Below are 12,488 nucleotides of genomic sequence, written 5' to 3' on the forward strand. Positions count from 1 at the left end.
TTAGCTCAGATGTTGGGTGTTCCTCCACCATGCTCCTCACAAGTTTCCCAAAAGCATCCATTGAATCAGTGTAGAGCGACTAAAAACACAATGCAAATAGTGAGGTCTAGGAGCCAAATTAGGAGATCCATCAGAGGATCATTATCTTCTGATTAGCTCACCATAATCACTTATTTGTTTCCAAACTTTATTAATGGTTGTAGAAGAGAGGGATCTCTACCTACGGGAGGGATCTGACCTTATCTTGAGGTTTCTTTTCAAAGTTCGTATATTTGTCCTGCAGATGTTAATTATTTCCTCACTGAGAAAATATTTTTTTCCGCTTAGAATTATCTCCCCAACAATTATTTTGCTGACTTGTCTCTCCAGTAGGAAGACAACATCAGCTGGGCAAGATTATAATAATAATAATAGTAAAGTTGGAAGGGACCTTGAAGGTCATCTAGTCCAACCCCCTGCTCAGGCAGGAAACCCTATACCATTTCGGACAAATGGCTGTCCAGTCTCTTCTTAAAAACTTCCAGTGTTGGAGCATTCACCGCTTCTGGAGGCAGATTGTTCCACTGGTTAATTGTTCTAACTATCAGGAAGTGTCTCCTTAGTTCTAGATTGCTTCTCTCCTTGACTAGTTTCCACCCGTTGTTCTTATGTGTGAACATGCATTGAAATCTGTTCTATACAAATCCATACTTGTACATATTGTCTCTCTCCATCCATCTGCTCATCCATCAATCTATTTTTTCAGAGTATTTTTTTTTTAAAAAGTGGGATTAGTCAAACCCTGAGTAGAAAGGCAATTTTGAAAAGATTATCTATGGGGGTCTTTGTTGCTCTATGAGCTTGGTTGTTTTCTTGTAGATGTTTCATTACCAAAGTAGGTAATATCATTGGTGCTAGTAGGGAGTGGGGTTAAGCTCACAGTCCAATCAAGGAACCACCAAGACATTCCCACCAATATTGACAGGACTAGTATATAAAATGAGAGCAAATCCCACTCCCTACTAGCAGGGATGATTTACCTAGTTTGGTAATGAAATGTTTACAAGAAAAACCACCAAGCTCAAAGAGCACTAAGGACCCTGCTGTTCAATCCTAAACTAAAAATAATCTATCAGTAAGATAATTTATATTAGTTTTTCCACTTTGATACCATTCATCGATACGTTAGTCATCTTTAATAACCTAGCCAGATGATTAGGAATGATACAAGTTAGAAATGCAAGGGGAGGGTATGACTGGACTGGATATGACATTGATATTTTTTATGGTCAGAATCAGATAAATAGTTGTATTCAATCTCAAAGCAGATGGTTTAATTAAACCAGCATCATCCTATATCAGGCAGTGGCCAGCTGGAGATTTTTGTTTACAAAACCCATTAGCAGACTAGAAAAAGAAAAGGTTCTAGAGAAAAACTCCCTCCAATTACCTCAATATATAAAGCATCCCTTTCTGTCTCTCCTTTTTCTTTCAGCTGCTCCAGAGGATGGAGGGGAAACAAACTTTTGATGCTTTGATCAAGAAGATTGCGAATGTCCTCCATATTCAAGGATGGCTTCAATTTGCTACCCATAGAAAGATGGACCGAGAGGTCATATATTAAAGATGAAAGCTAAAAATCAGCCCTTAACAGAATGGTAACTTGAACTGTCATCTGAACGATGAATAAGACAAAACTTGGAATTTGCAAGGCACACCATGCAGGAGTTCCATGTCCTTTGTCTATGTTCTGATTTGAATTGATTTGTTGGGAGATAATCAGAATATTTTCTTGAAAGATGGGAGAACTATATTACCATCTTACATGAGCCAAGAGAAAATAAAGGTTAGTGACAGAACTTCGGAGGACATTGTATGAAAATAAATTAGTATTATAGGGGTTTTCTGGACACTGGAAAGGGAGAAGCTTTTCAGAGATAATTGTAGATTTGCAAGTGATTACTTAAGGGGTGTTTGTAAAGTTCAACAATAAAATACAGGTAGTCCTCGACTTGCAACAGTTCATTTAGTGACTGGTCAAAGTTACAACAGCACTGAAAAAAGAGATTTATGATTGTTTTTCACACTTACGACCATTGAAGCATCCTCATGATCATGTGATCAAAATTCAGACGCTTGGCAACTGATTCATATTTAAGACGGTTGCATTGTCCCTGGGTCATGTGATCATTTTTTGCAACCTTCTGACAAGCAAAGTCAATGGGGAAGCCAGATTCACTTAAATCATTCAATTAACAATTGTGGCAAGAAAGGTCGTAAAATGGGACAAAGTTCACTTAACAAGTGTCTCACTTAGCAATAGAAATTTTGGACTCAATTGTGGTCATAAGTTGAGGACTACCTGTATTGTGGATTGCGAGAGGTTAGTCAAGGTAAATGTCTGGTTTTGATCTATTATTATCCACTTGATCTTTCTATGGACTCCCTGTTACAAAACTTTTCATTAACCAAACACTAGATCACCCTTCCTCGGATGAGTTGTAACCATAACTCCTGAGTTCCCACCGATTTGTCAGCTGGGAATTCTAAGAGTTGCAATCCCAATGTGTTTAGAAGATGCCCAATTAGGCAAGGCTGTCCTATGCTTTTTAATATAAAATTTCATAAGTCACAAACATGGAACCTGGCATGAAATAAAATATTTACTATATAACTATATAGACCAGGGGTGGGGAACCTTGGCTCTTTTATGACTTGTGGACTTCAACTCCCAGAATTCCTGAGCCATCCATGCTGGCTCGGGAATTCTAGGAGTTGAAGTCCACAAGTCATAAAAGAGCCAAGGTTCCCCATCCCTGATATAGACTTTCCAAGGACTAGAAATATCTACCTCAAGAATGCCATGGCAATGATGGCTTTGGGACGAAGGGGTGTTGCCAAAGAATCCAGTGGTTCTTCTCTAATGAAATCCTGAGCATACAAGAGCATACATAAGACAAAAAGAATGAAAAATATACCATGGGAAAAGGGATTTGTAAAACCAATGAATTATGGCAGCATTCCTACAGTTGAATGGCCTTGGGCAGAGTGCTAGAGAAATGTTGTTAGAAAATTCTGGGAATTGAAGTGCCATATCTGAGACTGCCAGAAGTTACACTCCAAAAAGCCAGCCAATGGATGACTTTGAATACTATAAACATTTAGGCAAGGAGGAAGAAGATATATATGATTTTTCAAAGCAACTAGTCTCTTAGAAGAGAGCTAACTGCATTTGTCTAAATATATCATAACAACAAATTCTGGAGCAAGAGCACAATTCTGCCAATTTGAATACAATTTGGTTGGGCTCATTTCTGGTTAATGCCCTATGATTTTAAAAAGAAAATCCTTTTATAATCTTTGCATTAGGTTTTTTAAAAAAAAAATTAGTAAAGCAATGGAAGAATAGATACAAATAAATATTTTGTAGATTTATTTAAAGCTTGCAGAAGGAATAAAAGCACATATTAGAATCAGTATTATTCATTGCAGATCAAGTCTAGAATTGGCTTGCAAAGCTGGGAAGAAATTGGTATCATGACCTATTTGACAAATTTGCCATGGGCTTTGAATTTATATTAGGCAGGTCTTCATAGATCTGATTAAGGGTCTACACATCAAAAGTGATCAAAGCTGAACGCATATAAAGCAGAGGTCCCCAATCTTTTGCGCACCAGGAACCAGTTATGTGGAGAGAGGTTTTCCCGTGGACTGGAGGGTGCGTGGTTTTGTGTGCTGCCTGCATCACACCGATGGGGCTTTGCTTGTTTGTGCGGCCCAGTTGCTTGCATACTGTAGCCCAGTACCGGTTCACAGACCGGGGGTTGGGGACCCCTGATATAAAGTGTGTAGGACTCCTCCTCCTCCTTCTCCATAATAATGGTCTACTGAAGTTTAGAGCAGAACATCAGTGCTGCCACAATTATAGGGAAGAAGTCAGTTTGAAGGGATGTATATTTTCATAATGTGATTTGGAGAAGTATTTACAGGACAGCTTTGTAAATGGAATTATTGAAACTAATATATTATTGTTGTTGTTGTTGTTGTTATTATTATTATTATTATTATTATTATTATTATTATTATTATTATTATTATTAAAAAGGGGGTATAGGAAGGACATCTACATCTCTCTTAGCATTGACTTTACTTACCAATAAAATACCAAGAAGTTCTTTCTTGCAACTTAAGGTGAAATTCTGAAAGCTCCGAGTCTCATGGATAGCTTGGCAGATATCTGTTGTGCTCTGAACAAGGGCTAGTTTGAGATTCATGTCCTACATTAGTAGAAGAGCCAGCGCGTTAGTATGGTTAGAGTTCAAGACTAGGAACTGAGGTTCAAATCCTCACTCATAAAGTTCTATTGGTGGCTATTAACCTGCCTCATACAAATACAAACAGATGTGTTGTGAAGATAACACAATATACTAAGGTGAGCTGTCTGACTTCTTTCCTCCTCAGAGGAAAGACAGACTGTAAATTTAGTTAATAAGATTCATCAGGAAACTTGATATTACATGGAAACAGACCAATCACTAATCACTACTCACTCACTAATTGAGTGATCAGCAACACTGAACCAATACTAGAATCAGACGCAAGCAGTCTTTCAAAATTCTTCACCAAATTTATGGGCAAACAAATTGGATGATTTCTCTGAATTTCTTCAAGGAAAGGATAATGTTCTCTTTATAATTATAGTAACGCATACTTGAACAAACATAGGCACGCGCATGCATGCGTGCACACACACACACACACACACACACACACACACACAAAGTCAAAACCAATGGACAGATTTCTTATCAGGCTCCAAAACCCAAGAAAGACACTGGTGAGTCTTCCAAGTAGATTTCTTTATTATTCCACATCTGTAGACAGAATCTTGCCAACTGAAGCACCCTACTGTCTACAACAAGTATATCCTCTGGGAACTATTAGTGAGGGGCTGTCTTCACCTTCTTTCTCTCACACAAACTATCTGAAATGACCTGCCTCTTATTCCTCTGGAATGCACCCCCTCCCTCCTGGGAATCCAGACCATCACATTCTGTCACAGTTCTCCTCTGATGTCTTTCCTCCCAACTGAATTACTGTAATGTATGGGAAGCCAAGCACTTGAGGGCCACTGGAGAGATGGTTGCACAATAAAAGAGAGAACATTCCTGCATAGCTCCTTTGTAATAAAGAGGGAAGTGCCAACAGGACATTCATGCATAGCCAATAGTCACCTTATCATTAAATGAAAACTGCATTCCACCCAGGATAATTTTTTTTTTAGAAATTCTCTTCTCTTAAAAAACAACAACCCTTAATCAAATTTTCTTCCATAGAATTGAATGAGGAACTGGTTAAAAAATAACATGATAATTTCTTTGTCTAGAAGGCAAATGGAATGGTCTTGAAAGGAGGAAGAGCTGCAACCAAGGCAGTGTTCAGATCACTGGGCATGTTCCAAGAATCTAGTTAGAGAATGTTTCAGGCAGGCCCCTTCTTAGATTACAAAAGACAACATGAGGAAGGAGGAAGCACATTCCGATTTTTGCCGCTAGGAATTGGGCAGCATTTAACTATATAGTTTGCAATAATAGTACTTCTGACATGTATTGGTTTCTTAGTCTGGTCTATCTTTTGGGCTGACAGGCACTAATACTCTTCCCATCCTCCTCTTTTTCTTGAAGAGAACAAGGACATAACAGATGTCGATCTGCTTTTATGTCAGCAAAGGTCAGGTCTTTTATGACTTACCTTGTTTTCAATACTGAGGCCCAGCACCTGAAAATGAAACAAGAATCCAAGGAGAATTAGATAACTTTGCCCAATAACAAATCAAATGATACAAACAATGCACTGTAAAAAGAAAGAAAGTGAAGCCTATAGTCTCCCAACTTCCCCTGTTCAGCTTCCTATAGTTAATAATATGCAGGTGAGATTCTACTGCTATGCAATTTGTTTATGACGCCTGACCTCTGTCAAGTGGAAAGTTCCTTGACCATGGAAAGCAACAGACCATTAGGCAATTTATTTGTTTTGTATGCTGCTGCAATTAACAAAGACCCAGCAGAGATTCCACACTATAAGTAGATGGGTCTTGATAATCCCACTATCACTTCCATCCCAAACCAAGAAGATTGTGATATTTCTAGTTCCATCTCAAAGATTGCTCATGTCAAGCATTTGCAATGGTGTAGGGATATAGGACGTTGACTGACCCCTGGGTCTAACCAGCCCAGGATGCTCTGCTCTAGATCAGGGGTGTCAAACTACCAGCCCACGGGCCGGATGCATCATAGCGAAACCACGCCCACCCCATTGCCGGCAATGGCAAAAAAGTCACGATATGTCACGACACGTCACGTGATGTTGCGAGTTTGACATCCCTGCTCTAGATGAATTTTGCAGGTTTAGTCACTCACCCACAAGCCTTCCCTTTCAGCCATACATAAAGACCACAGCATTTGCTGGAAAGAAAAGAAGGTTACAAAAAAACCCAGACATGAAAAGTCTGTTTCTCAGCTAGAGAGTCAAAGGTCTTGCACTTGCCTGGCAGCTACTCCTGTAATGGTACAGAACTTTTTTCATTATGCTCTCCTCCACCCTTGAGAGCAGGAGCTCTTTTGGTGCTCGCAGCGCCACTTTGCCATAGGTGAGCATCAAAGTTTGATGGGTGTAGCTTCGCCTTCCTCGGTAGTAGTCCTGAGTCACATAAGAAAATTAAGAGGCAGAGCAGGTTTTTCTCCAGCTTGGTTGCTTCCTTACCTCACATTTAATTTTAATCTAGAACGACTGTCTTCCCCCCCCCTTTTTTTGCATAGATTTCAGCCAACGATTGCCCATACCCTTTAATATTTTCTTTGTTGGCCTTCTGGTTTTCTGTAGAAAATATGTAGATTTTTTTTCTGCATAAAATTATTGTAGCCCCACTTAATTATCAATGTGAATGGGGAAAACACTATTATAGCTTACAGAATTACTGTACAATTATATTTAGTTTTAATTTCTAACTTTCTCCTTGTACTTCAACTCTTTTTTTTAAAACTGCTGTTTCCTCTCAGATAGACTCTCAATTGCTTCCTGGTAATCATTTTTTTAAATGTTACTATTTAGTGGCAATCATGAGGGTGAATATCTAAGGCAATGCTCTGGCTTAGTTCTAAGAATTGTCTTCAGAGTATGTAAGAGCACAAATGCAGTCATCATTCATTGGCATCCTTCAGTTTTGAGAGACCTAAGGCAGCATCTGGTGTGGCTGAAAAGGCCAATTCGAGAATGGCAGTCCCTTCCACACTGAGGGCAGATACAATCTGTCCCCTGTCCAGCCCCCAGATTTCGCTGGTTCTGGGACTGCCTCTTTGCCTCAGCCTGCTGCACAAGTGTCTCTTCAAATTGGAGAAGGCCATGCTGCGTCTTTAGCCTCCAGGCTGAAAGATCAGAGGTCAAGGATTCCCAGCTGTTAATGTCCATTCCCAAGGCCTTTAGGTCCTTTTTGCAGATATCCTTATATTGCAGCTCAGGTCTCCCTCTGGGGCGCTTTCCCTGCACTAGTTCTCCATACAGGAGATCTTTCAGAATCCGACCGTCAACCATTCTCACGACATGCCCAAGCCAGAGTAGACGTTGCTGTTTCAATAGTGTATACATGCTAGAGATTCCAGCACATTCCAGGACTGCGCTATTTGGGACTTTGTCATGCCAGGTGATGCCGAGAATACGTCGGAGACAGCGCATGTGAAAGGTGTTCAGCTTTCTCTCCTGCCATACATGAAGGGTCCAAGACTCACTGCAGTACAAGAGTGTGCTCAAGACGCAGGCTCTATAGACCTGAATCTTTGTATGTTCTGTCAACTTCTTATGCAGTAAGACTTGATGATTTGTTAAAGCAGCTATGCCTGTTTCAGGATCTTGCAAAGCAATGCATAGTCCTGCTTATTTCTTCTTTGAAATAAAAACTCAAGGATTTGAAAAATTCAGTTTCCTGAAGTTTCCTGAACTTCAGCTCCTTGGCTGGACTTGCACATAAACCATAATGCAATTTATTTGGCATTGACTGAACATACTGGACATACTAGAAAGAGAACAAAGAAGAGCAACAAACTTGATTAGGGGACTGGAGGCTAAAGCATATGAGGAACGGTTGCTGGAATTGGGTATGTCTAGTTTAATGAAGAGAAGGACGAGGGGGGACATGATAGCAGTGTTCCAATATCTCAGGGGCTGCCACAAAGAAGAGGGAGTCAAGCTATTCTCCAAAGTGCCTGAAGGCAGGACAAGAAGCAATGGATAGAAACTAATCAAAGAGAGAAGCAACCTGGAACTAAGGAGAAATTTCCTGACAGTTAGAACAATTAACCAGTAAAACAATCTGCCTCCAGAAGTGGTGAATACTCCAACACTGGAAGTTTTTAAGAAGAGACTGGACAGCCATTTGTCTGAAATGGTATAGGGTTTCCTGCCTGAGCAGAGGGTTGGACTAGATGACCTCCAAGGTCCCTTCCAACTTTTTTATTATTATTATTATTATTATTATTATTATTATTATTATTATTATTATTATTATTATTATTATTATTATTATTAACCCTGTACATGTGAACAGCCAATCATTTATAGTTTATTCAATAAACCATGGTAAAACAATCATGGTTTAATATAAAGTACAACTCCAGCTAATGAATTCTAATGATAAAAGCAATATGCATCACTGAAAATAATTTGTATATCATCACTTTCCCTCCATGGGTCTTAAATTCTAATAGAAATAAAAAAGGGTTTGGTTGAAAGAAGAATGTTGTCCATATGTTGTAAAGTGGAAGTAGAAGAGTACATATTAAATTCAACATGACTTACTATTGAATGGCATGTATTAGTGCTCAACTACCAGCTCATTTACCTTATAGCGATTAATAATCATAGACATCTTGATTGTCAAGTGTACCCCAGCTCCAAATTCATGCAATATGGCCAATGTTAGATCCAAATGACCCATGGCAGAAAAGGACAGAATCTGGATGACTTTCTGTAAAAGGAAAAAAAAACATATTGGCCAGAATGATGATTCCCGCAGCTTTCCTGGAAAGTTCATATGTTGAGAATATCCTGGAAAAGTGAGGTTTGCAAACTTGTCCTTTAAAAGTGTCCACTATGGCTAATCATGCTGAAATCTGCAGAAAACTGTTATCCTACACCAGGGGTGTCAAACAGCCACTCCATGGGCCAGATGCATCATAGCAAAACCGTGTCCACCCCATTGTAAAAAAGGTGCGATACGTCGCGACACGTCACGTGATGTTGCGAGTTTGACACCCTTGTCCTACACTCTTCTCATGAGGAACAGCCATCTGGAGCACATGTGGGCAATCTCTCCTTCTTCTCTTTATCCAGAGAGGTTCCAAAGAACTGATCTAGTCACTGGTTCCTTGGTCAGTACTGATTTATCAACTCCGCTTTCACAGAGCCATTTTCAGCTCACCATACTGCTTAGATATTGTTCTTGCACCAGAAATAGTTAATGGTCTGTTCTTGCACCAGAACTGGTCATGTCAATCAGTTTTAAAATGTGTGGCTTGCAACTAAAATTCTAGATGTAGAAATTGGTGGGCTCCAGGCCTTGCTTAGCCACAAAGCCACAACATTTTCTTTCTTGGCTGCAAAGCAGGCGTGCAATCACCAGGTAAAATAAAGAAACATAATTTCAACAATAGAAGAGAGGCAAAGATTCAAACAAGCAGCTTACATCTCTCTCAGATGTTTTCATATAATCAGCATTTTCCATCAAGTTCTGTATCGTACTCTGAACAAAAGTTAAATCCTCAGAACTTGTCAGAGAAATTCCCAAAGATTTGCAGAGGAAACTCTGAAAAAAAAGTGAAAAGGGAGAGTACATTCTATTGAACACTAAATGAACTATATTATATTTAATTTGCATATAAAATTAAAAATAGCATTTAATTAAATACATGAGCATGATAATTCCATTTTACAACAGCAAAAAATGCAAAACACATGCAGCAGTCACATACAAACCAACAACAACAGCAAGAAATGTCTACTTCTAAGCAAAACCCTTTATATTTGTGTTATAATTAGCTGGTAAAACCAGATTGGTTCATATATAAGAACCAAAGCTTCAAGTCATCTCTAAGTCCTGCACAAATTAAGTAGAAATGTTGCTTTCAGAGAGGAACTAATAAACAAAGAAATAAACAAAGAAGCAAACTGACCTTTTCAGTTGACTCATCAGCATAACTGCTCATCTGACTTTCCAATTCTCTACTCAAATTCTGAGTCCATGTGCTATCACCAATGGTTTCCAGAGATCTTCTCAGAAACTACAGAAAAAAAACAATCAAGTGTTTTGGATTATTGCTGTTATTGATTGACTAAGAAACCCTGTGCTATAGTATTGCTACTTGAATACCTTTGCCTAAATTTCTGCACATACAATGGAGTTACTACATCGAAAGGTTAGCAGAAAAACCTCTTCCTGGCTAACTATTATCATCAATCACACAAGAAATTGGGTTTATATCACACCTTCTATTCTGCAGAGCACTCAAAGGGGCTAAAAGAATTTAAAAAATAGAAGCAGAATATCAAATATTAAAAATGAAAACTAAAAACAATGCAAAAATCAATTGACAATGAAAAGCGCAGTGAAAGAATGCTTCTTTACCAATTTCTTTTTTTAATTAATTAATTTTTTAAAAAACAGAACAGACAAGTGAAAGACAGATAAAGAAATAATGAAAAGATACAATATCAAAAAGTTTCCCAAAGGTACTTTTTTTTCAAAAGGCAACTGGACTTTTTTTTTCTTTGAAAATGTTTTGCTTCTTATCCAATAAGCTTCTTCAGTTCTCAGAATTAAAGAAGCCTCTTGAATGAGAAGCAAAATGTTTTAAAAACAAAACAAAACAAGAAAGTCCAGTTGCCTTTTATAAAAAGCACCTTTGGGACAACCATGGCCTGGATTGAGAATCTCCATAGACAATATCCGAAAGTAATCAAAGAAGTTGTAAAGTTATACAGTTAGTGCTCAATATATTGCTGATTAAGGAGAAAGAGAAGTTATTAAGAAAAGGGGAAAGGAATTTTAAAGGGCTTTTTAAATTTCTGATCTGAATGCCTGTATCTCCATTATATTATTATTTAAGATAAACCATCTACCAAAAAAGAAAAAAGAAAAGAAACTGGTATAAAAACAAAAGAAAAAAATAGAGATTGATGGATCTTGCTTTTTCTCAAATTATAGCATTACTTTCTCCTTTTCTTCCCTCAAAACAGATAACAAATGTCCCAAACCAATAGCTCCCAAAGCACAGAAGACCCAATGCAAAAACTCCTAAGCTTACAAAACTTCAGCCATTACAATCCATGCATCAAAAACTCCAATGTGATTTAATTTTTCTAGCAACAGAAGTAGCATATCTGAAAATCAAGAATGGCCTGGACCAAAGGTTAGAATTAGGGTTAGGCTCAAGGCAAACATACACAGCATTCCTTCATCCAAATTTTTCCCCACAACAGAATTGTGGGTTACTATATAATTCCTCCTCTATCTGCTGCTTCTCCTTCTCCATCAGCATCATCTGCTCCCTCTGAGAACGCATCACAGCTCTTTAAAGAATAACATGCCAGTAATCAAGCCTATGTCAGATGAAAAATTAGCGGTACGGTATCTTACCTGCAGCAGCTTCTGCTCCCATTGCTCTTTGCTGGTCTCTGTCCTTCCTGCAAAAAATGATAAAAATGAATGTTTCACTTGGATTATGACAATTACCCATTACTTCTTTTTAATCACGAAACTAATAGTACACCTATTTTTACTTGTAATATATTGTAAAGTACTATTTACTTATGAAAGCCAGTTTGGTGTAAGGAGTAAGGCACCAAGCTAGTAACCAGAAGACCATGGGTTCTAATCCCATTTTAGGCACCAAGCCAACTGGGTGACTTTGGGCCTGTCACTCATTCTCAGCCCTAGGAAGCAGGCAATGCCAAACTGCTTCTGAAAACTTGCCAAGAAAATTGTATGGACTTGTCCAAGCAGTCACCAGGAGTCAAAAATTAACTTGAAGATACAAATTATTTCTTTGTTTACAAAATTCCTACATGATGTGAGACCTTATGGTTGCTGTTGCACTCTAAGGAGCAGTTAGGTTTGTGTTGCTGAACCTTCCTTCATGATGCACGACAACATCCGTGCCTGAGTGACTGTGTAGAAAACCGGGACCTGAGTCTCCCGGCTTGGTTTCAGACCTCGTCCGGGGGCTGATTCATGAGTTGTCATATGAAGACACCACACCACGTTTCCTCGGGATGAGATCAGCCCAGAATAGTCTCTGGGGACCTCTTTTATTAGCAATCATCAAAGCAAATTGCAGGCAGAAGCGACAAGCAGGGGGGTGAGCCGGGGGAGGCAAACAGGGGAAGTTTAGGAGGTTAGAGACAGCCAAAGTTTTACAAAATGTATCTTATCTATTACATGGCTTATACAATTAACAGTT

The 12,488-nt window shown here is 38.7% G+C and overlaps 1 protein-coding gene across 1 annotated transcript in view; it reads right to left on the bottom strand.

Annotated features, from left to right (window-relative positions):
- Positions 1 to 7: 7 nt before the first annotated feature.
- The window catches only part of LOC114923015 (maestro heat-like repeat-containing protein family member 2B), a gene marked incomplete at its 3' end in the record, with an annotated part of 31,959 nt that continues 19,478 nt past the window's right edge, over positions 8 to 12,488 (bottom strand). Inside the window, exons 12-21 of the mRNA XM_029285369.1 lie at positions 11,666 to 11,712; positions 10,203 to 10,310; positions 9,716 to 9,835; positions 8,873 to 8,998; positions 6,526 to 6,678; positions 5,731 to 5,757; positions 4,134 to 4,256; positions 2,831 to 2,910; positions 1,430 to 1,565; positions 8 to 79 (exon numbers count right to left, since the gene is read on the bottom strand). Of these exons, the coding sequence (XP_029141202.1) occupies positions 8 to 79; positions 1,430 to 1,565; positions 2,831 to 2,910; positions 4,134 to 4,256; positions 5,731 to 5,757; positions 6,526 to 6,678; positions 8,873 to 8,998; positions 9,716 to 9,835; positions 10,203 to 10,310; positions 11,666 to 11,712 (992 nt within the window). The remainder of the gene's footprint in view (positions 80 to 1,429; positions 1,566 to 2,830; positions 2,911 to 4,133; positions 4,257 to 5,730; positions 5,758 to 6,525; positions 6,679 to 8,872; positions 8,999 to 9,715; positions 9,836 to 10,202; positions 10,311 to 11,665; positions 11,713 to 12,488) is intronic.

This window comes from Protobothrops mucrosquamatus, unplaced genomic scaffold (genome assembly GCF_001527695.2).
Source record: "Protobothrops mucrosquamatus isolate PMUCROS unplaced genomic scaffold, P.Mucros_1.0 scaffold1570, whole genome shotgun sequence".
NCBI classification, from domain to species: domain Eukaryota; kingdom Metazoa; phylum Chordata; class Lepidosauria; order Squamata; family Viperidae; genus Protobothrops; species Protobothrops mucrosquamatus.